This window comes from Littorina saxatilis, linkage group LG12 (genome assembly GCF_037325665.1).
Source record: "Littorina saxatilis isolate snail1 linkage group LG12, US_GU_Lsax_2.0, whole genome shotgun sequence".
Lineage (NCBI taxonomy): Eukaryota > Metazoa > Mollusca > Gastropoda > Littorinimorpha > Littorinidae > Littorina > Littorina saxatilis.
In genome coordinates, this window is record NC_090256.1 from 4,895,781 (window position 1) to 4,923,067 (window position 27,287).

The 27,287-nt window shown below is 40.9% G+C and overlaps 2 protein-coding genes across 2 annotated transcripts; one reads left to right on the forward strand and one right to left on the reverse strand.

The window, feature by feature from the left end:
- The first annotated feature begins 2,305 nt into the window (after positions 1-2,305).
- On the forward strand, positions 2,306-26,842 carry LOC138981108 (snRNA-activating protein complex subunit 1-like). The gene is made up of 10 exons (XM_070353944.1): positions 2,306-2,582; positions 6,479-6,607; positions 6,996-7,136; positions 7,541-7,645; positions 9,163-9,284; positions 9,660-9,708; positions 10,326-10,409; positions 15,822-15,969; positions 25,214-25,348; positions 26,292-26,842. Exons 1-10 carry the CDS (start codon positions 2,376-2,378, stop codon positions 26,630-26,632), a joined length of 1,461 nt encoding a protein of 486 aa, XP_070210045.1. The 5' UTR covers positions 2,306-2,375; the 3' UTR covers positions 26,633-26,842.
- Positions 10,816-14,764, reverse strand: LOC138981107 (uncharacterized). The gene is made up of 2 exons (XM_070353943.1): positions 13,160-14,764; positions 10,816-12,358 (listed from the first exon to the last, which is right to left on the reverse strand). The coding sequence occupies exons 1-2, from the start codon at positions 13,834-13,836 to the stop codon at positions 11,464-11,466; spliced, it is 1,572 nt and encodes a 523-aa protein (XP_070210044.1). The 5' UTR covers positions 13,837-14,764; the 3' UTR covers positions 10,816-11,463.
- Positions 26,843-27,287: the final 445 nt, after the last annotated feature.

Here is a 27,287-nt window from a genome sequence, read left to right on the forward strand (position 1 = left end):
GTTAGTAATGTTACCAGCAATTTTAGAGAAAAGAAAGGAAAGAATCAGAGACTGGTTTCATTTCTTCTTATCAGTATTTATTTATTATTCATTTTATTTCATGTGATTTTTCTTTTGAACGGCACTATAAATCAGATCTATTTTATTTTCTGCAAAATATAGTCAAACAAAGAGATTGCTGTCTGTGCACTACATCATACCGGACGAAGATATAGATTGAAAATGGCTTGAATGCCTAAGAAAAACGAGGCTGGATGTCTAAGGGGGGACCATTATAGAGCAGTTTTTGCCACGAATTGGTCCCCCGGGGGACTACTTCAGAGGGGGGGACCGGACCGGAACCTACACCGGCTTTGCCGGGAAGAAGTAGAGCCGAATACCAGACTGCGCCTGGGACCCGGCACGAAGGAAAGGAGATAAACGCGCAAAACACTGGAGACCTTCTAAAAATAGTAACGTGCAGTGACCTTCTGAAAATAGTAACGTATTAACGGGAATATGGATTGACGCCACACGGAGGAAGGGAGATAATCGCGGCTGAAAACACTGGAGAAGATAAGGAAGAGTTACTGGTAGAGGATCCCGACAACAACAAAACAAACAAACAAAAAATCGGTTCGGCGCGCACAGCGCTGCGCGCTGAGAGCACGTGTTGAAATATCTCATCGATGAGGTTGTGTCCGGGGTGTAGCTGAATACGGTGTCCAAATTTGAAAAAGATCCACCGAGAACTTTGGCCGTGCATCGCGAACAGACAGACAGACAGACAGACAGACACTAGTCGTATATATATATAGAAGACTACGGGTACTCAATCTCCCGACCCTTATATCGAGAAGACTCAGAGGCGACCCGATACGTAGAGGTTACATGCCGAGTCTCAGTGATTATTAAAAATAATGGTCGAAGTTAGCGGATCATGAAAAATGCGAGCTTTAGCGAGCTTTTTCATGACCGCGAACTGAGACCATTATTTTTTATAATCGCTGAGACGAGGTGTGTAACCTCTTTATTCCTCCTTTCTTCAGTTATTCAAAGAAAAGAGGAGTTTTTTTTTGTGAAAGTTTGATCGAATCCTATTCACTCAACCAGTCAACCTGCACAGGCGATCAATGCGCGGTTGTATAGTTCCGTTCAAATCATTCCATTCTGTTAACACTTCTTGTCAGTTTTCCTATTTTGGACTAAAATCAAGTACACAGCTTAGGATAATGTTCTTTCGTCAAATGGGACTAGCAGACGAACTTTTGCACCCGTGTTCCAACGTTAAAAACTGTATGAAGTTCAGTTTTCTGGGGGAAATAGTGTATGAAACCGCTTTATGTTGTTTAAATTGATGATATGTGTGCATTTGGTTGCGTTTGATCTGTTTATTAAATAAAATATTGTTGAAAACTGACCGTCGGATTTCAGTCTGTTGTCGAAGAAACTGAGTGAAAAGAAATTTGAAAGGGGAAATACTCTTGTCGCTAGACAAAGTATGAGAGTTACTTGCCTTGGGAATTTGCTTGTGATGAACGTTCGTGCACAGCAGACCTAGATTCAGAAAACAACCAAACTCATGGATTTTATATGGAGATTCATGTGTTCAAGCCTGTAGTTGTTAATTTAAATGCGGTGTGCTTGTATTGTTTGCTCCAGAGATGTATACTTCGTACATTAGAGCGTTCGGAACTTTTCAGTCGCAAAAGTAGTACCGACGCAGAACAGCTTCTCAACCCATTGCGCTATCGAGGATTCAGGCTGTTGCTGGGTCGTTATTTGTTTGGTTGCTGGGTGTTTATCGAAAAATAACTAGCTCTACAAGTTTACAGAGGTAAAGAAGCAGAGGGGGGAATAAAGACCTATAAAATCTTACAGGGTATTGATAATGTCAAAGTCGAGTCTTTTTTCAAGAAGTTTACCACTGATGTAACGCGGAGGAAAAATACGGATAAAATCTTTATTGAATTTAGTCAAACTAGTATCCGGAAACATTCCTTTTCTAACAGAGTTGCAACACCATGGAACACACTGTCTAATGTTAAAAATGCACAAACTATTAACACTTTCAAAAATGTGCTGGACATGCAAAAACTTATGACTGAGTCACTTTATTTGTACTATAATTGATGAGTAAACACGACTTTAAGCATGTTAATATGATTGACCTGCAACAAATTTGATAATGAGATGGGACGCGAAAAAAGCCGTGAGGTTTATGGATACCAATCCGGCCCCTAACCACTACTACTACTACTACTATTAGGGTAAGGTTATGGCAAAAAGACGTTTCCTAACAGAGTTAACTTCCCTTCAAGGCCAGTTACTCTTGACGACAACTTGACTCAGCACAAGTAGAACGAAAACTAACTTACCCGAAACTACGACACAAAATGTTGAAAACAGTCGAAGGACGACGTCCGATTGTTAAGAACAAAAAATATGCACCAGCAACAGGAATCGAGTATGACTTCGAAAAGGTGCTAACAGCTTTTGTCGAGACAAAATCTGTCAGATACGAAGACTTTGCCAAGTTATGGCGAGAGAAAAAGCTGTCACTCATTTGTGCGGGCAGATACTCGCAAAGAGAAGCGATTGAGGTGAGGTTAGATTACCTGCAAAATAAGTTCAAGACCATTCACACACACACACACACACACACACACACACACACACACACACACACACACACACGCGTATTGAATAGTTTGGAGTTCTTTTGTTGTTTCAACCATGCGTTTCAAATATTTGCAGAACAGTCACTTTCGGATCATTTGAACGAATTGTGAGAAATAGAGGGTTGGACCTTTGTCCGCTACAAAATAAATACTGCAAACCAATCATTTTCTGATGTGTTGAGCTAGTTACTCTCTTTATTTCACACGCATTGTTCACTTTTGTTCTCAATAGGATCACATTGATTTAGTGTCTTGTTGATCATATACATAGTCATTATAATGACATTATGGGTACTGTAGTGACGGCCGTGCTGTAAACATATAACAAGACGGGACAGTTCACACAGTACAGGGGCTCACATCCACATCGGACATACACAGATATTTTTTCCAAATGTCCTATATATTTTTCATGCAAGGGGACATATGTCCTATTGTTTTAGTCACAAAGTCAAAGTGGTCATTGCCCGAATTATGCTTTCATTTGATCCGACCATTGTCAGTACTTTCCAATTTACAGTAGTTTCAGGGATGTCGTTAGGTGTCGGACATCGGACATTTATTGATGAAAATCCCCAAATGTCCGATTCACATTGCCGCATGTCGGTCAGATGTCCTATCGTTTTAGCCTGAGCGTGGTCATTGTCTGATATGTACTCCATTCCTTCGGACAGCGCGATATTCGTTAATTTTCATTTCAAGATACAAATCTTCTAAAAGACCGAACGCTCTCGTGTTCAGCTGACACTGAAGTTGCCAGTGCCGCGTGCGGATCTTTTCTTTTGTCGGGAATTCCCGAACCGTTTGCGGTATGCGCCGTTTGGGTATTTATAACCGTCTCGGTGCAGCGCACTGATCTAAAAATAGTGGATTATTTTTAGAATAGATCAGTGCATGCTACAGGAGTACGGGAGACAACTCCAGCGGCTCTGAAGTTGTTCATGTTGGTTTCTTTTTTTGTGGTTTCTTTGAAACAAAACAAATACAACATTATACACACACTGTGTTGATGTATTTACTATATTATGTGTGTGTTCTACAGCGCGCGCGCATGGGTGTGTGTGGGCGCATGACTTTGGAACAATTCCATGGAATGTTATAAGCTGTTTGGCGCAAATTCATAATGTCCTATGAAACTTTCTGAAAGCGGTCAAATGTCCTATTGATGCTGAAGAACTCAGGACATTTGTCCTATAGGTATGAATTTGTAGCAACATCCCTGTAGTTTGATTTGCTATTTTATCGATGTTTTGCAAAGCGATGTGTCACGTACTCCAGCAGACGAAACTTGTGGAGACTTTATGTGCTTTTTATAGAGAATGTCCTATTGATTTATTTTTGTTCAGGACAAATGTCCTATCACTTTAGCATTGTCCAGGACATATGTCCTATGCCACCTCTCATGGATGTGAGCCCCTGCATTATGTCACTTGACGTACATAGATACACACGTGGTTAAAAGGCATGCATGCAGTACCCAAGTCCAGCTGGGAATGCACTGCTACTGCTAGATAAAAGACGTAAACGCCTCCTGGAGTCTCTAAGGCCCAGCCTTATCGTAGGCCCGGACAGCATGACGCCACGACTACATAATGTCGACTCACATAGAGGATAAGCTCACCACAACAGGCAGACTTACCAAGTCTCTTGTTGCAGCAAAGTATCTTGTACATCTTACTTGGGTTGGTTTGGTTTTCGGTTTACACTAACGAATAAGCCCGCCGAAGCGTGGCTTATTGGTTCCGGTCACATGCAGACCTTACAGTACTCTATGGGGTAAAAATTAAAGCAAGGTATATATGTGGCAAACTGAAGACATTCTTCTTCTTCTTCATATTGAGGGAATCCCTATACAGGGCAATTATCCTCTCTGGTTGGTGCGCCTAAGGTCCCTAGAGTGAAAGATAAGTGGATAGTGTACCTATGACATTTATATATATAACAAGTTGCGTAAGGCGAAATTACAACATTTAGTCCATATCATGTCAAACTCACAGAATGAAACTGACCGCACTGAATTTTTTCACTAAGACATAACAGCTTCGTCAATCCCCGCGGCACTTTTCCCGTGCAACACGAAGTGAAATTGACAAGTCAGAATAGCACAATAGCGTATTGTGGTGAGCAGGAAAGCGCGCTTTTCTGTATTCTTTTAAACTTTCTGAGCTTTTTTTGAATAAAACATTATATCTGTATGTTTTTGGAATCAGGAAATGATAAAGAATAAGATGAAATCATTTTTGGATTGATTTCTTAAATTTTAATCGTAATACTAATTAACCTGTTTTCGTTAATTGTGATCACATTTTAAAAGTAAACATGACATATGTATATATTTTTAGATTCAGAATTTAATGAAGAAGACGATGCAATTAATTTTAAATCTGTTTGCAAAAATTTGATTTTAATGACAACTTTAATTAGCAAACTTATTAATTAAATTTTAAGCCTCCAAGCTGACATGCAATACCAAAGTCCGGCCTTCTTTGAACATTACTTGACCAAAATGTTAATCTATTTGATTGAAAAATGAGGGCGTGACAGTGCTGCCTCAACTTTCACAAAAAGCCGGATATGATGTCATCAAAGACATTTATCGAAAACATGAGAGAAAAAAACGTCTCGGGATATATCATACCCAGGAACTCAACTGTGAAATTTCATGAATATCGGTCCAGTACTTTTCTCTGAATCACTCTACACACACAATCATAAATACATACACATGCACATACATCACCACCCTCGTCTCGATTCCCTGTCTATGTTTTGTTAAAACATTTAGTCAAAACTTGACTAAATGTAAAAACAGGGATTGGTTTGTATAGGGAAGCTACTGCTTTTTCGCGATTCGCCCTGGCGCCCACTTGGATTATATGGTATATTACCTCACAATAACAGGTCAATCGTGCACACTAAGGTAGAAAAGTAAACCTCAGGCTCTCTTCCCTTCATTGACATCCAAGATGTGGTTGGACAGGAGGACTTGATGGATTTCTTCAATACAAATTGCAAAACTAAATCGTATTTCTTCGAAATCTAAAGAAAAAAATGGATGGAATGATATCAAATTTTACAGATGTGGCTGCATGAGCATCACGTTACTTTTAACGAGATAAGGCCAAACGCTACAGGAAATGCACCCAGAGGCATTTGCTGTATACAGGGAAAAGGCCTGCAGGAAGTGCATCTACATGGAATGCATCCACTTTTGGTCGACTTAGACCGGTGCTGTGTTACTCGGCTTCAGGACCAAAAGGTGGAGAACATTTGGTCAAGTGCCAAGTGCGACAAAAGGTCGAGGATTTAAAGGTCGATGAGTGGATTGTGAAATATCAGATCTGTGAGGGTTTGGAGAATGATTATGAGCTGCCATTTGTTTGGAGAATGATTATGAGCTGCCATTTGTTTGGAGAATGGTTTGACTGCTGTATTGCATCTCTGTTTTCATACGTCCTCAACAACATATGTCTGAACAGCGCCAGTTCACACATGACTTTTGTTGTAACAGTAATAACCTTTCTCTGACTGACATAGCTCAACCCTGTGTCTGTGTCCCTGCCCTTAACCTCCTCGCACTTGACCTTTTGCTGTCGACTTATTGTCCCATACGACTTTTTATTGTCACTATCGACGTTTTGACTCTCGACCAAATGTCCTTGACCTTTTGTGCCTTGACGTTTTTGTCCTCAACCTTTTGTCGCACACCCTGTTACTTAAACTGAGGTGACTATATATAAATATATATTTATATTTATATAGCACTGAACATGATGAACTTTAAAAAAAAAATGTGTTATCTTTCTTGTTTTGATCAGTTCATGGAGGAGTGTATGAAGGTTGCGTTCAAGATGTTCCTCCCACCTTATGGTTTCCAAGCCCGAGTGGGTGCCTTGTACCTGATGTACGGGCTGTATTTCACACAACCCTGTATTCCTAAAGTGAAGGTACGTCTCATTAGTTAATGTTGTTGACAACGATTGAAGTTGAAACCTGCTTATATATGTTTATGCTTACACTTTTACTTTTAGACACAAAAACGTTTTTAGTTGTTTTAACAACTCTTTCAGAGAGTGAAAATAAAGGATCAGAGTTCATAAATCTATGAGACAAAATATGTAGGAACTTTAAAACAAAACATTATCATGAGAAAACTCATGGTGCAGGGTCACATTTAAGTACTTCTGATTTCTCCATTTCTGTCAATGTCATGTTCTAACTGACATACATGGCGACACATGTTTAACTTCACACAAGTTTGGTATTGCATGTTTTTACACTTTTAACAGCTACAAATTATATTTATTTACAGTTTTGATTTTTCATTGTCACCAGATTCGTGTGACAAGACCGGACTGGGTTCATGTCAAGGGAATGCAAGAGGAGTTCACAAGCAAGAATCACCATGACAGTAACTACACTCTCCAAAAGCTGTTGGCTGACGGAGCATTTTACTTCTGTGCAGCTTTAGAAGAGGTGATGGATAAGCATGCATGCAATTCTCGTCTGAAAGTTCTTGATCCTGATTTTGTGACCTGTTACAGTTCTTGGTTGTTTTTCCCAGGATGAGTCTTGATCCCGACTTTTGTTTCCTGATGTGTGACAGCAGTTCTTTTTACAGTTGCTGGCTTTTGGTTTTTATTTGTCAATCTTGTTTTTGCCCGCTGAGCCTCAAGCAAGTACCTCAACATTTCTTGTATAGTCTTCAGAAATTATGAGAGAGAAAAATGTGTGACTGTGTGTGTGTATGTGTGTGTGGTGAACGCCATCAAAGATGTGTTATGATGTTAATTATACAGGCGTGATAAAACCCATGAACTCTCAACTTCAATCTATTTCAGTATATGTATACATGTATTCATTTTCATTTTTGTTGACAGCCGAGAAGTCGCGGTCAAAACGAAGACATCAACAAAATTATGGCTGAGGAGCTGCGAGAGGACAGGCAGAAAATTGATGATTTTTTTTCGGATGAAGCAATGGAGGTGAAAATGGCCAAGTTTTATTTTTATTTTATTTTTTATTTGAAACTCTCTCTTGTGATCTCTCTCTCTCTCTCTCTCATTCACTCATGCAGCCAGCATCCATTAACAGTAGGCTAATTTAGTTGTCCCTTATGGTTCTGAAAATTAAACACCTTTTCTGCTCATCTCTGTAAATTGTAATCAGCACCTTTGCTATTATTGTACTGTCTTTGCAGGAACTTGAATTTTTTAGTATTTTACCAATTTTTAAAAGAAATGTCATACAAGTCACTCCCACCGGCTGGGTTGCGTTTGGCAGGATTTAATATCAAAATAATGCAAGTGTTGTTTCATTAATCAATCGATCGATCAATATGAGGCTTATATCGCGCGTATTCCGTGGATACAGTTCTAAGCGCAGGGATTTTTATTTTTTTTATTTTTTATTTTTTTTAATTTGTATGCAATTTATATCGCGCACATATTCAAGGCGCAGGGATTTATTTATGCCGTGTGAGATGGAATTTGTTTACACAATACATCACGCATTCACATCAGCCAGCAGATCGCAGCCATTTCGGCGCATATCCTACTTTTCACGGCCTATTATTCCAAGTCACACGGGTATTTTGGTGGACATTTTTATCTATGCCTATACAATTTTGCCAGGAAAGACTCTTTTGTCAATCGTGGGATCTTTAACGTGCACACCCCAATGTAGTGTACACGAAGGGACCTCGGTTTTTCGTCTCATCCGAAAGACTAGCACTTGAACCCACCACCTAGGTTAGGAAAGGAGGGAGAAAATTGCTAACGCGCTGACCCAGGGTCAAACTCGCAACCTGTCGCTTCCGAGCGCAAGTGCGTTACCACTCGGCCACCCAGTCCACAGATTAGTCTCAGAGTGATCGACAGTTTGACCTGGGTTGAAAATATGAATAGGTTCTTAATGTCCAGGCCTTTTCTGCTTGATATGTAGTAAAATTGATAGTCAAAAGACCTCCTATGTGTACATGCCCACAGTCAGGGTAATTAGACCAATGTGTCAGATTAAAATAGTATGCATCTGAGACTGCAGACTGAGGCCTCGGGGAACAACACTGTAAAGCTATTGCTTTGTTGCAGCTAGCTGGCTGCCATTACCAAGTGACTTCAGTTCTTTGTTACATGTTTTTGTTCGTTGCATTTCTTTTGCCTTTTGGTAAATACCTGTTGACAAGAAAGTCCCGTGAGATAATAATCGTTCAAATCACACGTGTGTATGTGTGTATATCATGTAAATGAAGTCATGTCAAGCAATTAAGGTCTATGAGTGTGTTGTACAGTGGAACACGTACCTCTTTTACAACTTGAGAAAATCAGGTCTTAAAAGCGAGTGAGATTAAAATGGAGGTAAATTCACAGAGACCAAGAACAGAGCATCTGAGAAAGGAGGGTCTTAAAAAGGATGAAGTCTTAAATTCGGGGGGGGGGGGGGGGGGGGGGGGGTCTAACAAAAAAAGAGGGTTCCACTGTATGCTTGAATTCATTTTTTGCAGCAACTTGGCCTGGTTCACAGACAGTACCACCAGCTGAAGGTCCGAGTCGCTGGTCCTGATGCCAGTCGTCCTGATCGATCCCTTGACGTCTTGCAAGACAAGTTTCCCTCCTCTATCCAAGAGTATGCAGAACCATCACTTCTTTTTTTTTAAGATTTAATGAATGGCATTGATTTTTTTCTGGTTCTGCAATGGTGGATTTATTGATCCTGTACCACTTGTGTTCTTGCAAATTAAGTTCATTTTTACTTTGCGGAGCAAATATGAACAACTATTTACCTTTCAGTGCTAGAATGTCATAGTAGGGCAAGATGTGCAATTTGCTCTAAGCCTCTTAGGCTGCAAGATTGATTGATAGTATAGTACATGTTCAAAATTACTGACCAAACAAAGACTGTCAAGTGTTCTAGCTATATCAATGTGTTCTTCAGCTCATTTGAATGGTTTGGTAAATTCAATTATTCATGTATATAATCTTCTTTTTTTTCATCACTCAGACACATACAAAAGCACCATGAAAGATGGGACAAGAAAGAGTCATCAAGGGTAAGTTTTTCTTACAATATATCTATTTTGTTCCTAAAGGAGGACATTTATAAAACTACTAATTATTACCAGCTGCAGCAGTGTTTTAGCTTTCATTTTCTGTATGGGGTGTTTGGAATATCTTTGATTGTACTTAAGGCATGTTTTACCTCTAATTACGTAACAGTTCATTGCCTTTGAAGAATTTGGTGGTGGAGGTGGTGACATTCTTTCTCTTTGTGTGTGTGTGTGAGAGAGAGAGAGAGAGAGAGAGAGAGAGAGAGAGAGAGAGAGAGAGAGAGAGAGAGAGAGAGAGAGAGAGAGAGAGAGAGAGAGAGAGAGAGAGAGAAAGAGAGAGAGAGAGAAAGAGAGAGAGAGAGAAAGAGAGAGAGAAAGAGAGAGAAAGAGAGAGAAAGAGAGAGAGAGAAAGAGAGAGAGAGATAGAGAAAGAGAGAGAGAGAGAAAGAGAGAGAGAGAGAGAGAGAAAGAGAGAGAGAGAGAAAGAGAGAGAGAGAGAGAGAGAGAGAGAGAGAGAGAAAGAGAGAGAGAGAAAGAGAGAGAGAGAGAAAGAGAGAGAAAGAGAGAGAAAGAGAGAGAGATGTTACATATTCACAAAGAGACCCTACTTTCCAACACAGCAAGGTAAAAGGTCCAAGCCTCTTCCAACAATACAAGAGGATGGGGAATCCGAGGCTGCTGACACAGATCCCGGGGAGGGTCAGGTGAAGAAACCTTTTTCTTTCTTTCTTTCTTTGCATATTCAAACGCGGATTTTTTTGATGTTAATTTTTGGTTCTTCCTCTTTTTATATTGAGTCGATATTAACTTAATGTATTCCGGTTGACTGGGAATCATGGGGTAGGTGAGAGTGATGCATGTGTGTGTGTGGAGCAATTCCCAGAAAACTACTGGACAGATGTTTATGGAACTTTGCAATGTAAATTCTTCCAAATCATATATTAATCCTCAGACTTTCTTCTCATTTTATGAATACAAACTTTTGATGACAAGTTTTGATGATTAGATATACCGAGACAACGCTGTGTCAGACAACTTGTTTTGGTCAACCAGGACTTGGTGAAGACTTTTTAGTTCTGTTCTGATGTTTATTAAGGCCAACCGATTAAGGGGAGAGGTGGCACGAAAAATTAAATCTGAATATTTGTAAGTTTTCTTTGAAGTTTAGGGGTACTTTATAGAAAGAAAGCATAAAAACGCACCTGCATGCCCATTCATTGACCAAGCAAGTAATATTTTCACAAAAAAATACCAATTTCTTCAAAAAAATATGAAAATTACACACCACGCCCCATGAAATTCAAAAGACATTTTTGAAGCTACAGGCTTCAAATGCAGTGAAAATTACTCCCAGATATCAGTTTCAGACTTATACAGAGCCATTTTGACCAAATTACCCCAGTTCGAATTCAGCAGCATAAATTGAGAGATATAAATTTTTGCCCCCAAAATACCCAATCAGGCTTATATTATATTCTCTAAAAAAATTTTTTGATGGGTTTTACAAAAACCGCTCTGTAAGAGTCTGGCAAAATCAAATCTTACTCCTGTAAAAAAAAAATTATAACTCTACCACAAGTAGTTCTGACGAAATATCATTTCCCGCGTTGATACCGTCCTTGAAAACCCATATTCAGAGAAAAATGCATTTGAAAGTTTGTAAAGTGTTTCTTTACACATTATGAAGACACATTGCTGAAAAAAGAGTCTGGGTGTGTTCATGTATTGTTCCGAGTCTTCTTCAAATGATGTTGGTACTTATTCCCCTCCATCCCCCATCAGTCCAGCACCGTACACCTCCCCCTCCTGGTCTTCTCGCTGCTCCAGCTGACGTTGACGACCAGCACATCTGGCCCTACGAGCTGCTACAGCGGCCACATCTGTTGCTCTCTCCGCCTTCTGGACCCTCACCTTGTCTTTTTTGGCCAAAGCAGACTGAGTAAGCTCAGTAATTGGCAAGCTCATGTGGTCCATGACCTGTGCCAGTGCAATGTTGCCTCTGTTGAACTTTGTGACAGCCTCAGCGGTGGCTGCTTCCACCCGGTCTTTCCCAACAAAGACTTCTTTGGGGCAGTGTCCCCACATGACATTGTGGAGAGACTCATTACTGTTCTGAGTCTTGCCATGGGCCACGCGCTTGAGAAGAATGGGATTTGTCATTCTCCTGTAGATGGGCAGAACAGCATGTGATACTTCCCTGGACAAGGCAGTGCCGTTGTGCCCTGCGTGTGGAGGTGGTGGTTGCCCTTCTGCCCTGGCTCTTTGAAAAAAGCACCATGAGGCTGGCCCGGCTGGACATCTGTCGTGGTGAGGGTCCTCGTCAGTTGAAGTCACATGGAAGAAAGTGGCCCAGATCGCCTGCTCCATGGCTCGCTGATCTTCAAGGTTGTTGAGGATCGCGCCACGGAAGTAGTTTTGCAAGCGTTGACACTTTTCCTTGGTTAGTCGCCCCTCCCCTCTTCCACCAAGCCTTCCATCCTTTGATGCCTTGCGGAGAGCTGTGCGCATTCTCTTGGGGAGGTGGTTGGTACATTCCAGCTTGGTGATGGGACGTGTGGGACCGTAGGGCTGAGCTGCAGCCAGAGCATTGAACGCTGTGGAATCTCCGTCCGACAGCGTAGTTCTGTACCTGAGGTTGTGACGCTCAACAGACCTGCAGCATAGAAAAATTAAAAAAAACTTAGTGTAAAGTACTGGCTGGATAACTACTGTCTTGAAAAAAATTATGAAAAAGACTGGGGTTCATGGGCCAACAAGGTCCTGGTGAGATACAGACGCAGACCCACGAATGAAAATGATTTTGGATATTACTTTAGTGAAGAGTATCAGGAGGCCTCTCCCAGCAGAAAATACATATATGTATTATTATTACTGGAAAGTGTGCCAATTTACATTGGCTTGTGTACTAAGTGTGTATAAAGTGATCTTTTCATAGAGGGTGAACATTTAACTTGTACTTGTTAGAATATATGTATACATACACACATCTCTCTCCCTCTCTCACACACACACACACACACACACACACACACACATACACACACACACTGACAATGATTTGATCCCAACTTGTTTGGGACACTTTTTCTTTTCAATAGAAAAGTTGTCAGGTTTCCTCTGAAATTTGCAGATTCAATAAAAAATTTCCCAGCCTAGCTGATCCTTTAGGACATTGTGAACATTTAATGATTTATCAACAAAAGAAAATGTATTTGTGAAGGGTTTGTGGACAGTGTTTTGTTGCAAAAATATGTGCTTCTGTGTTGTGTTTTGTTGGTCTTCATCTTTCTTTGTAAAGAAAAACAAACACCCACAATGTACCATGCTTTATACAATTCTAAATAAAATTTACTTTTTAGCGCAACCTTATTCATGTTGTCTTATTCTGTATTTGAAAATAAAGGATATATATATATAGGGAAGAGTGTATAGGCTATTAGAACAATATTCTTACCTTCCCCACAACTCCAAGGCTGCGTCCCTCTCCATAGACTTGGCAGATCCCTCATGGTTAATGCTGCAGTCAGGCTGGTGAAGCTGCTTCCACTGTAGTTGTTCGGCAGCGGTCATCCCCTCTAGTTTTTCTTTGTTCATCGCACATGTGTGACAGTATGTGGATTTCACACAGAAGTCCAGCACATACCCAGTCAGAACATCAACAACAACGCCAACTCCATAGTGTGAGGAAAATCCTCTCTTGTGCCATGTACCATCAAAGGCCACATCCACCCAGAGAATGCCATCATCATCTTCCCAAGCACCGTCTTCCTCACCATCATCATTCACAGCATTCACTCTGCCTTGAGGAAATGTTTCCCTGTAGGCTTCCCTCACAAACTCCACTGTTTCGTTAAGTGTGGCATCTGTAGCTTCCACAATGCTGGCATTGACTCGTTTGTCTATGCGATGATAGGAACTCTTGTTCATCGCTGGCATTCCAAAGACTGTGCACAGTTTGTTCACACTGGAGTAGCCACTACCTATCTCATGAGAGTATAGCACAATCTCTTTGTTCACTTCAAAGGGAACATTTTGTCTGTGGTTGAGGTTGTTTTCTCTTGGCGACGAATACTCTGTGCGTGAATACTGGCAGCTGTCGCAACACAGCACTAGTTCTTGTGACAAGCCCATCGAGTCACCAACTCGAATTGTCACATGTCCTGCCTCGCACTCCGGGCACTTCACATCAGAGAGAAGCGAGTTCTCAGTTCAACTGACTGCACTCGGCAAAACACCACGAACGGCGATTTAGCTCAGCTGGTGGTTGAGCATTCGGGTCGATGCCTGCACCACTAAATCTCCTCAGTTTCGTCGCCGAAGCAGAAATACCTTCGATTTGAGGCTGATTACGGTTCACATCGCCCAAAACTGGCCGAGGTTCGACTCCGAGTCGATTCGAAACATACGCGTCACCACTATCTCTCAAAACAACTGTCTCTGCTCTGCCAACTTCAGGCGCGTTCTCGTCGCCTGCTGGTTTTTCCTTCCTCGTTGTTCGAGCATCTGAAAGCTGATTCTTCCTTTTGCGTTGGGAAGATCCTTGCGAATTTCGGAGTAGACATCGACACTGTGTTTACAACGGATAAGGCAGTTTGCGCATGCGCGTCACTGTGGTCATTGACAACGACCAACCAGAGAAGTTTCTCAAAGGTTAGAGGTTGTTCTCATGAATATTCATATTACTGTCTGAAAAAGTTGATGCGCGATCCGGCCGTTGTTCGGAAATAACGGACTGTTCATGTCTATTTTTAACGTTCACAGAAAACGGGAATTCCCGCTCAACCGTTCGATGTGTTACTGCCAAGCTTATTCGGGGAATCGTGGTTGTTGCAAGGACTTGAAAACATAGATTGTTCAGCAATTTCTCACACTTGCTACACTCACACATGTACACATACTTTGAAAATCACCACTTTATTGCAAAATAAACGATGAAATTGACAAAATAAACAACACACAGTGATTCTATGATGTTCAAAGTACCTGAAAAAAACAAAAACCCAAAACACGTTTTTGAACAAATGTTTGCTAAAATTCCGTGCCACCTCTGCCCTTAAGTGAAGGTTTTGATACTTTTTTTACACTACTTGTTTTTTTCTGTCTCTCTCTATCTCTCTCTCTCTCTCTCTCTCTCTCTTTCTCTCTCTCTCTCTCTCTCTCTCTCTCTCTCTCTCTCTCTCTCTCTCTCTGTGACCCACCCTTTGAATGTGTGTAAAAAAAAAGTGCAAGCACTGTCTTGTCTCATTCTACAGTTTAATGGGAGACTCCCTGAATTCTTTCATAGCAGGTGCATAGATCTACCTTAAAGGAGTCAACAAAGAAAGATATGCCTTGTTTCAGACCTGTTTACCCTTACGATTTTGGCGTAATTTATTACGATTTTCTGCAAAAAATACGCCATTCCGCTATTCGTGTCAAGACTACGATTTTCATAAATTAAAAAAATGTAAAAAAAAAAAAATAATAATTTTTTTTTATCAATTCACATGTTTGGCATTGTTTTTTTCAATGGCAAAATGGGGTGAAAAAGCACAGGACTGACCAGAGATCATGTCTGTCTGATGAGACGCTGGAGAGCCTTATTCTAGTGGTGAAGTCTCGCCCTCACTCATTCGGCAAGCGCAAGTACAGTAGAAAAGCGCTTGACACACTGAAAAAGGCCTACTACGAGCAAAAGAAAAAGAATCAGTGATGCATGTGCTTTTGATGTGATCTTTGAAATTATGATGACTACAAAAACTGACTGATGTGTTTTGTTTGTGAATGATGGATATATGTGCATGATTGCGTTTCGCAGACACAGTTGTCATGTGCGTTGTAATTGGCGACGAATGCTGGATGATTACTATTTTTGTGCCAGGATTACTATTTTTGGGGCTGAGCATTACTCCAAAACACTTATGGGGGTAAACAGGTCTGCTTGTTTTCTATATTTATCATAGTTTTATTTAGGGAAAGTTCCTGAGGCTGATATCCTTAAAAGCCGTGTGAGCATTCTTTTGAAAGATGCAAAACAAAAAGAGCAGCCTTCCATAATCATTTCAACTGTTTTGAAAGAATATGCTCTTTTATCATTTATTATGAGTGAGTATTTTGACCCTGTTTTGCATACTCAGGCCAGAGGAAGTGTGGGTCAGAGACGTGCACAGCTGAAAGACATGGCGTTCCGTGGTGCCAAGAGCAAGCAGCGCTACAAACATCGTTCCATTGTTACAGAGGCCTCATCACCTGAAAAGTCCCCCACAAAGAAGAAAGCAAAACAAGGTGATCTCGCGAGTCTGCTGATTTTCAGTCAACCTTTGTTTCTGTACTGTACATGTATGACCTGTATCAGATTGAGCATTTTCTTTTTTCTTTTTTTTATTATCCCAGCGAAGCTGGAGGTATCCCGTGAACGCTATACTGTAATCGATTTGAGAAATGTGCATACCGAATAATACATGATAAAGAAGGATTCTTTGTGCCCGAAAATGGGCCACAGTTGGAGATGGAAGTTCACCAAAAATTGGGACCATACTAACAAAAATACGGTGGGTAAAATTGGCGCCCCCATTTTTTGAGCAAACGCCACCCAAGGCCGCATTGGACGGGTAGAAATTCTGTACTTTCCAAGTCTATTTGTGTGTGGTTGTTCAAGACTATGGATAAAGCTCGCGTGAGAAGATTACGTCACGGTCAAAATTCTTTGACGTCAATTATTGCATCATGACGTCATGCCTCCCTGTAGTCTTTCTCTCTCGCGCGGTGTGTGTGTTTGTGTTCATTTTGTGCACATGTGTTAGTGTTACTGTTTGTGTGTGTGTGTGGGTGTGCGCACGCGTGCATGAGTCTGTACTCGTGTGTGTGTGGTGTGAGTGTGTGTGTATTTGTGTGTGTGTGTGTGTGTGTGCGCACGCGTGCATGAGTCTGTACTCGTGTGTGTGTGAGTGTGTGTGTGTGTGTATTTGTGTGTGTGAGTGTGTGTGCGCACGCGTGCATGAGTGAGTCTGTACTCGTGTGTGTGCGCATGCGTGTATGCATGAGTCTGTACTCGTGTGTGTGTGGGGTGTGTGTGTGTATTTGTGTGTGTGTGTGTGCGCGCACGCGTGCATGAGTCTGTACTCGTGTGTGGTGTGTGTGTGTGTGCATAAGTGTATGTGTGTGCGTGTATATGTGTTTGTTTGTAAAGGTGTGTATGTCCGTCTGGCCATAATTATGTGCGTATGGGTGTGTGTTTTGTGTCTATGGGAAGTTTTTGTGAGAGAGTGAGTGAGTGCGTGTGAGTGAGTGTGTGTATGTGTGCGTGGGTGACTTGGGGGTGTGTGTGTGTGTGTGTGTGTGTGTGTGTGTGTGTGTGTGTGTGTGTAAGAAAGACTGAGAGAGAGGGAGAAAGAGTGTGTGTGTGTGTGTGAATGTGTGTGTGCATGAGTTTGTGTGTATGTTTTTGTGTGTATGAGTGTGTATATGTGTTTGTTTGTAAAGGTGTGTGCGTCCGTCTGTCTATGCGCGTATTTGTTTGTTTGCTTAACGCCCAGCCGACCACGAAGGGCCATAATTATCAGGGCGGTGCTGCTTTGAGACTAGTAAAGTGCGCCACACACAAGGCAGAAGTCGCAGCACAGGCTTCATGTCTCACCCAGTCACATTATTCTGACACCGGACCAACCAGTCCTAGCATGCATTACAACCCCATAATGCCAGACGCCAGGCGGAGCAGCCACTAGATTGCCAATTTTAAAGTCTTAGGTATGATCCGGCCTGGGTTCTAAGCCACGACCTCCCGATCACGGGGCGGACGCCTTATCACTAGCCCAACCGTGTATGTGCGTATGAGTGTGTGTTTTGTGTGTATGAGATTTGTGTGAGTCAATGTGTGAGTGTGTGTGTGTGTGTGTGTCTGCGGGTGTGTGCGTGCGTACATGCGTGCCTATGTACATGTGTGTGTGTGTGTGGGGGTGTGTGTGTGTGTCTGTTTGTATGGGTGTGTGTCTGTTTGTATAAGAGAGAAAAAGAGAGAGAGAGAGAGAGTGGGTGGGTGGGTGTTTGTACGTGTGCGTAAGTGTATGTGTGTGTATGTGTGTTTGTTTATATATATGTGCGTATGGGGGTGTGTTTTGTGTGTATGAAGTGTGTGTGAGAGAGTGAGTGAGTGCGTGTGAGTGAGTGTGTATGTGTGTACGTGTGTAACTTGGGGTATGTGTGTGTGTGCGTGTGTGTGTATGTGTGTGTGTGTTCGTGTGTGTTTGAGAGAGAGAAAGAGAGAGAGAGAGAGAGAGGTTTGTCTTTCGCTGGGGTATGCAGTGCCTTGGCGTTGCACATCTACTTAATTTTTTTTTTATTTTTTTTTTTTATGCGTGTCTGTGTGTGGTTTTTTTTTTTTTTTTTTTTTTTTTTGGGGGGGGGGGGTCTGAAGGGAGAAACAAATTGCCTTTTTTCAGACTGTTTGTAGTTGAAACTCTTACTCTGTCCACTCTTACATCAGTTTGCCATGCCTCACACTATTTTATCCGGTCGCCATTTCTGCTATTTCAGCACAACTGTGCTTGGAACTGGAGGGCTAATTTTATAGCCGACGCAGCGCGCGCTGTGAGCCTGTGACCTCTTTACCTCTCCCGCCGAAATCTCAGAGCACAAAGGCAGTCTTGAACTGTGTACAGCTGTGTTTTCCGGTGTGAAAAAAATCGTATTTCTTCGTATTAAATCGAATGGTTTCCGTGACTTGAAGGTTGGATTACCGTCATCTTGTGTATATTGTTACTCTGATATTCAGGCTTTGTGTATGTGCAAACTAGAGGTCAGTGTATGATTCGGTTTGTTCGATTTTGAAGTAAGACTGCTATCGACTCTACCGGCAGGTCGTTCTTTGTTTGTACTTCCAAGAAGCAGAATGTGCGCATTGTATACCACTTTGTAACCACGCTCAATGTTTATACCAACGACCGACTGTGTTTCTGATGTTGCCGTCAGTAAGTACTTAGTCTAAACTGTGTCATAGAGTGAGACTAAGTGCGTGGGATGTTTGTGTGTTTAACTTTGGAGCAGTTTTGTTTTGTTAATCCACGCGCCTCATCAATGCATGCACGGTTTGGAACAGGCACTCGACTCTAGTGCATTTCATCTTTTCTGTTTTTTGTATTGCTTGTTTTGCGTCCCCCCCCTCCTTTTTTTTGTGACGTGTTTATTCCTGACTTAATGTTGTGACTGTAATTGTGCTTATGTTCTTGCCTGTCTGTATCAGTGTATATGGTTTTGCTTGTTTATTGTTATCAATTTCTTTCAATTTGTAGTCACTCTATTTAAAAATACATTCTGACGTCAACAATTTGAAAAGGAGAGTTTGGGGCATGAAAAACAAGGGACAGCAACTTTGCCAGTTAATGAAAGAGCAACAAATTAAGACCTCACCGATGCTGCTTGACACCCCGCCAAAAACAAAATCCTAAACAAGAATGATAAAAAGTCATTGAGGCCTTTAGCATATTGACACAATAACAGCTCTAAAACATTGTTTTTTGTTGTTTGTTTTTCTTCTAAAATTGTACATATTGTTTTTTTTCTTCTTCTAACAATGTACATTGTGTTTTTGTTTTGTTTTTCTTTCTAAAAATGTACATAGTGTGTGTGTGTGTATGTGTGTGTGTGTGTGTGTGTGTGTGTGTGTGTGTGTGTGTGTGTGTTCATATGCGTGTGAGGGAATGTGATCCCGCGTAAAGAGTGTGTTTACACTCACATTTGAACCGTTTAGTTTGAAATTACACCCACTCTATTCCATTACAATGCACGTCATCTTTTTTTTCTTCAGCATCTCAGAGAAATAACAACCCCAACTGTTGTGCTGTGTTGTTTTGTTTCGTTTTGTCTGTTCTGTTTTGTTTGCGATAATGAAACAAACGTTAAATTGTCGTCGGATCGACGAGTTTTGTTTCCTGTGGTATATAGACAAGTTTGTGAGAACAATACGAGTGAAAAACTGTGTTGAAAAACTTTCAAATCGACTTGTGTGCTGCTATTGGATTACCGTAGGAGTGGACGTCAGGTAGGCTTTTTGTTTTCTTCACATGCAGCTAACAATTTGCATGAACATGTATTGAAAGACCGTTTTTTCTTTCTTTTATATTACAGGCATTAATTGCACTATTTTGAATTATATAAACGCAAAACAAATTTCACATGCGCACCATACGCATGCCTATAATATGTTTTTAAATACGACTGTATATACTCTGTTGTTTGTATATATATTTTGTAAAGTGTTGTACATGTATATCAGTGTACTTAGGGATTACCTTTGTCTTTTTTTCCAATATTTTGTGTTCTTTTATTGTGACACATTGATTATGATGTTTTGTTTACTGTGTTGTCTTCTGTCCTCTTATAGATTGTGCCGTGCTTTCGGATGTTGGGTTTCCTGTTTATTTAAAGGACCAGACCACGCTGTTTTAAAGGTTATTAGAACCACTAACCGATGACTGAAGGTTAGAGAAATGCACCTAAAGATTCCAAAAATGTAAAGAAATTCACCGATTCGTAGCTTAATCATTGTGATTTAATTAAAAACGTTCCGCCAAATTCGTCTGCTAAACGAGACTTCGAAATGGCCGCCAGTAGACGAGAACCGGCTGTGACGTCACTTAGTGTTTGGAAACCGAAAGTTACAGCTTACGCTCAAGTGGGCGTTTGCCTAAATCGAGCATCAACAGCACGCCGAAGGAATGCGCACGGCTGCTGATAGCTATGAAGTATAGAAAAAAGGTTCAGGCATCAGTTGTCACCTTTTTCCGATGGGCTTACAACTTCTGCAGCAAGACTGATTAACTGGAAACGGCCAACACGATGTTGTGTGTTTCGCGACACTTTCTTCCAATGCGAACGCAGTTAAGCCGGCAAAAAAACCTGGCACACACAAAACAGCTGTTGCCTAACGCAGTTCCAGTTCCGACAATTGTTGACCACTCACAGGAGGTCAGAAACCGGATACCAATGTCATCAGAACGATCTGCTTTCACTAAACGCAGACGAAAGGAAGTGAGTACATGTATACTGAATGTGTTCTGTAAGGGATAGGGGTTCAGTGTCACTGGGCGTTTTTGTCAGACTGACAGTATTTGTAGTGGAATGGCATCTGTTCCTAATTTTAAGCACATGTGTTAAGATTACAGATTAAAACATATATATCTGTTACTACATGTCCGTCCCCATGCACCCACCTTAAAGTTCCCTCTCTCTCTCCCTCTTTTACACTCACCTGGGTAATCGATGAGTCTCAGGTTTAATCAGTGTCCGTCCATATACACATAGACATTCACACAAACACACACACGTTGTTATAGTTGTTATCTAATTCAGTGTTGTATTAAATAGATAAAGAAATCGTTAATACAGCAAGCTTGCATGAATAATTTGCTGTTGTCCTTTTTTTCAGATCAGGTTCTGTAATACAGTAATTATAATTAATACAAGTACAAATTCATGTTTGCAGTCATACTCATAGTGTGTGAGTGTGTGTGTGTGTGTGTGTGTGTGTGTGGATCTGTGTGTGTGTGTGTGTGTGTGTGTGTGCGTGTGTGTGTGTGTGTGTGAAAAGCACTTTGATACTTAAAACATCTGTGTTATTTGATTTTATTACAAAACTGCAGTCAGAATATTAAGCAGACCTATTCCAACAATACATTTTGATCAGCAGTAAATGTAATGTCAAATTATGAACAACAATCATGTGAGCAGATATATCTAACAGAAACAAATAGTCTAGCAAAATAATACAACCAATTACATGTGTGGACATCATCATCCACATAAAAAAATTGATTGTAGGAAGAGCACTCTGTGTTATTACCACTGCTTCAGTCAAACTGCCAGTTCAACTTTATCTCTGTGGGTTGTTTTTTTTCTCTCAGAGTAACATGGGGAAAAAAAACCTTTAAAAAAACTTGCATGCTACAGAGCTGGATTGTTTCTAGTGATCATGCAGCATGATTTATCCGCATAGAAAACTACTGAAACACCTAAACAGAAATAACAATGTCTACAGAAAAAACCCACTGTTTGATTGCTGTCTGTAGTACTCCTCTTGCTAACAGTGGCATTAAAATAATTAAAACTAAGCTATGCTCTCTTGGGGGGGGGGGGGGGGGGAAAGTGCTCTAAGTACTTTTTGTGTCTACATAGGCAAAACAAAACTATGCAATGTTTCAGATTTCCTGACCCACCCTATGTTTTTCCTCCTTATCCTGGACTATTTTGGACTCTTACAAAAATGTAGGCTACTTCAAAAATGACAAATTTTAATTTTGCAGGCTTACAAGGAAATTGACTCTTCTCTTACAACCAGAATACACCATGATTTCAAGCAAATAAAAAACTACATGCACCTGAGAAAAAAAAACCTTTAATTCAAGAAGTTAGACCTAACCCCAGCTTTTCAATTCAATTCAATACGTTGTTGATGTTGATTATGGAGCTTAACGTCCTCCCAGGTAACTAGGGACCTATATTGGGGCATGATTTTTTATACAATGTTAAAAGTGTAGGGTGTAATGGGGGGGAGGGGGACTGGAGGGTGACGGGGTGTAGTCGCTAATAAATTTAAAGGTGCGTTTATTATCTAATATACCAGACATTTTGTTTTGGCTGGTGTACAGAATAACATCACATAAAATCGCACTCGTAAAACATACAAAACACATAAAATGTACACATCAGTACACACATAACCCAAACCACACATATCCATACCAACACCATCACACACATATCCACATACATACTCTAGTTTGTACATTATAAAAATAAATACATTATGATTAATATCATTACTAGTCAACTTAAATTAAGGCTCAAAATAGGTCTTAAGATGGATGTTATTTAGTGTAATGAAGAGATTATAAAAACCAAAAAAAAGCTATGAGAAAGAAAGTATGAAAGAATGATGCCCTTTCTCCGGTGAAAGTTCTGCTGATTGTGGTAACTTTTTTTTCTGTCTAAAACAGGCATCAGTTAACTGAACGAGCTGTTTGAGGGGGTGGTGATCCTAACACTGGCCTATGGCAACACTGGCCTATGGCAGCTACAACAAAGCTCTGCATACACAGCAAGACTACAATGCAACAGTGCCCAGACTTTGACTGCTACAGGCTGCTTTCCCATGCAAAGTACAAATATGCAAGTGTCCATAAACCAGGGTTTAATACAAAGTCATGTAGTATGTGAGTGAGTTCTGATGAAAAAGTGATTGTGTTGTAATATTGGTTATTACTGAGTGTTGATGTTACAATGATTACATTATAAAAACAACAACAGAACAATGTGAAGAGCAAACTTCTTCTGTGGGCATGCAAGTGAGTTAATCTTGTGTGTGTGTGTGTGAAACTATATGTGACTGAGTGTTACAAATTTAAATGACAACAGTTTTCTTGATAGCCTTTAAAAACAACAACAAATACATACATTTAACAATCAAACAAATATAGGCACCTCAAAAAAAGTTGTATGTACACCTTCGTGGCTGGTGATGCATTCTTGCTCCCCTGCAAGTTTTCATTCTACAATGTACCTCAGGCTAGCTTCCTCTCTCTCTCAAATCTGCCCCTCCCACACAATACAACAGGTACAGTGGCCACTCTGACACCAGTCTCTGAAATAATCAAGAACAGTTAAAACTGCGATGAGCTGTTGTTCTTTTACTCGTGAATGCAATGCATGAACACTTAAACAATATCCCACTTATTCGCGAGTGCGTTGACAAGGCGAGAGTGAAAAAATAGCACAGACTCGAAAGCAGACGATAAGTTCAGCACAGAGAGCGGGCGTGTTTACCTTTGATCGCTGAGACAAACAGTGTCGCAATTTTCATCGTCACTGTTTCACTACTGCTGGAAGTGGCCTCCACCCTCATCTTTCATGCTTGATTCGAGGAGAGAAACCGGTAGTTCGAACATGTACGGTTCAATTTCGTCTGCAGTTACGCTTGTTGTCATGTTGGTAAACAACCATCTCCACACGGTGTGACGTCACGGATAATTTATTCATAAACCAGTCTCGCGAAGATCACGCGGCACAATGGCGGGTCGTTTTGGAGAAGAAATCCGTCGCTTCGGTCACAAAATTCGTCGGATTACGGCCTTAGAAGATTCCGAAGTAAACCAAACATTGTTGAAGACGGTAAGAAAGTGGTTTTCTAACTAACTGCAAACATCGGGAAGTGTTCGGTCGCGCAGGAACACGATTCGAAGCGTTTTTGACGCTAAAACAGCGTGGTCTGGTCCTTTAACTGTAGCATACATGTGTTTTTCAGATCTGTAAGGTGTGGTATAATTATTTACTTGAAGAGCAAACACCTTTTTTAATTCTCTCATTTAGCCTTTTTTCTGTCTTGTAAATTGTGGCATGTTTTGTTTCATACGATTGACATACATGTATTATCCGCCTATGTGTTGTCTGGGGCTAATATCATGTGGCACTTCGAGCGGATTTGGGTGAGCGCGCGCGAGCTATTTTTTTTTCTCCTGTGGTATATTATATATATATATATACAAGTTTGTGAGACTTGTATAGGAGGGCCGTGAGGTAAGCTTTTTTGTTTTATTCACATGCAGCTAACAATTTTCATGAACATGTATTGCCGTAAGATCTTTTTTCTTTCTTATATGTTACTGACATTATCTACACTATTTTGAATTTTATATCTACACTATTTTGAATTTTATAATTATATAAACGCAAAACAAATTTTACATGCGCACCATCAATGACTTTTACTAGTAGTCCTTGGCATAATATGTATGTAAATACGATATACTCTACTGTTTGTATATATTTCGATATACTCTACTGTTTGTATATATTTCGTAAAGTGTTGTATATATATATGTGTATGTACTTGGGGATTACCTTGGTCTTTATCTTTCATTATTTTGTGTTCTTTTATTGTGGCACATTTAGGATGTTTTGTTTACTGTGTTGTCTTCTGCCGTCTTATATATTGTGCCGTGCTGAAAACACGCATTCTGAACAGTGCAGAAAACGTTCTCAGTTTTTTAGGCTCGGCTATCTCTCTAGAGCGCGCGAGCTACAGATCTTATCAACACAGCAGCTGCTAACATTAACAGAGCTGAGAGCTGGGCCACGCTAGCTGCAGACAAAGAAAGAGTGGTCTGTCAGGCGCCACTGTGGATACAATGCTGGGGCGGGGTAGGAGGGAAAAAAGGAAAGGGTAAATAGGCGGGAGGAGAGTGGTACTGCCGGTTATTTTTAGCTGGTGCCAGCCTGGAGCAGAGAGTACCTCAAATGGAACACAGTGGCCTGTCTGTGAGTGACATGCTCTGTCCACTCTTACATCAGTTTGCCATGCCTGTCTGTGAGTGACTTGCTCTCTAGATAAATACCTTATTAATATTACTTCACTGGAGTGAGCAAAAGGTGACCCCTGTGGCTCACTTCTTCTTTGATGCAGAAGAAAACAGAAAATGCTTCCTTTCTCTTTAATGATTTAGCGAATCGTCAATTAATCATGTACTGTGTCTGTTCAAAGGTGGAGGAAAGGGTGGCCTAAGTGTTCAGTGGGCCGTAAGATCAGCAGCGGAGACCGTTACAGATGGCCCCGACACAGATCCCCCAGACTCTTTGTTGCACATGCCACAGTTACAAGAGGACACCGAAGCAAAAGGTTTGTTTATTTGTTGCTTAACGTCCAGCCGACTACGCAGAGCCATATCAGGACGAGGAAGGGGGGGATGAAGGGGGCCACTTGTCAAGCGATTCCTGTTTACAAATGCACTAACCCATTACTTGTGTCCCAGCAGGCTTTAGTAAAACTAAATTAATACCTACTGGAAGATTACCAGTTTCCAGTATGTTAAAATAGGCTTAACCTATCTACTGCTGGACTTACATCAGAACACTAACAGATTAAACTATACATGAATCGCGAGACAAGCGGCAAGAGAAGAGATTTTTGGAAAAAATACAGGTGAATGAGCAAGAAGGCAGAAAAAAGAAAAGAATTCATGAAGAAAAAGAGAGCATGACAGGAAAGAGGAACCAAAAATCTACCTAACAGCAAACTAGAAAGCTCCTGCGGTTCCAAAAACAGGAGGGGCTTTTAATTTCATAACCGCAGTGCCCCACTGCGGGACCGAAGCAAAAGGTACGTTTGGCTACACTCTATGTGTGGCACATTGGAAGGAACACGACTTTGTGGTTGAATTAGAGATGTAAGGATTAATTTCACCATCAGTGTCGGCAATGTTTTCTGTTTGGTTGGTTGGTTTCTCTTCTTTTTTTCTCTTTTTTTCGAATTGATCTTTACATTTAAAAGTAGTTTGTGTGTGTGTGTGCAGTGCCCGTGTTTGTGTTTGTCTTTGTGTGAGAGTGCTTTGGGGTCTTCCGCATGTATTGCTGCACCTGCCCTCCTCTGCTTACCCCCACCCCCTCAGCCACCTCCGTTTGCATTGTGGCAGCTGTATCAACAATGAGGTCCTGATTTTTAGTAACTGCACTGACATGGCATTCAGACACTCTTTCCACACTGTTCAATTCAAACCAGGAACAATCAATATTACTTCCCTCTTACAGCCCAACTAACCACACATCCTCTTCTTCTATTCCAGGCAGCAAAGCCGGAAGAAAGCGTAAAGCAGACGCTAACATGGAGATCTGTGACGCACCTTCCAAGCAAAAGAAGACATCGACAGAGGACGAGCAGGAGAGTGCATCTGAAACAGCCTCAGCTGCAGAAGCTACGAAATCGCCCAAAAAGCGAGGTCGAGGACGTCCACCAAAGGCCGAGGGAGTCGCACGTAAGAAAGTTGGTCGTCCCCGGAAACAACCACAAACAGACGCTCATAAGGAAGGAGAAGAAGCTACAGAAGGGGTGAATTTCAAAGCCCCCAAACTGAGGGTAGTTCCATTAAAGATCAAGGACTCTTCAAAGAAAAAGAAGAAGCAGTGAAGTATTCACTCGGCATCTATGAGTGTGAAAAATATACAGTACAACTGCTGATTGGTGCTCTTTCCGCAAAGGAGAAGTGAGGTGTTTACTCTGCAGCTTTTAATGGATGTGTCAAATGTACTCTACACTTGCCCAAAGGTACTTAATTATTCTTGACTGCATTTTGGACTTTCTCTTGGGGTCTGATTAGTCTGCAAAAAAAAAAGAGAAGTGATGTGTAAACGTACTCTGCAACTATGGGTGTGTAAAATGTACTGTGTACCTGCCCAAAGGTACTTATTTTTGACTGCTTGCATGCTGGACTTATTATACTCTTGAAGTCTGCAATGAAAAGAGAAGTTAGGTATGTAAATGTACTCTGCAACTATGGGTGTGTAAAATGTACTTTACCCTTGCTCAACGGTGCGTTATTCTTCTTATACTCACCACAAATTGTAGACTAGAGAGATTGAACCTGCAGTGCCAAGTACAGTTCATTGACTGAATGCACAGCTAATACTACAGGGTGACCCCAAAAAAAGAGTACCCAAACAAAATTGAATAACTTTGTCAATTTTAACTTTTTTTTCTTTCTTTTTGAGGTGAGTCAAGCTAATCCACTGCATGGTTGGATGAAATAAAAGCTGTTCTCACAATGAACTATACTAATGATCAA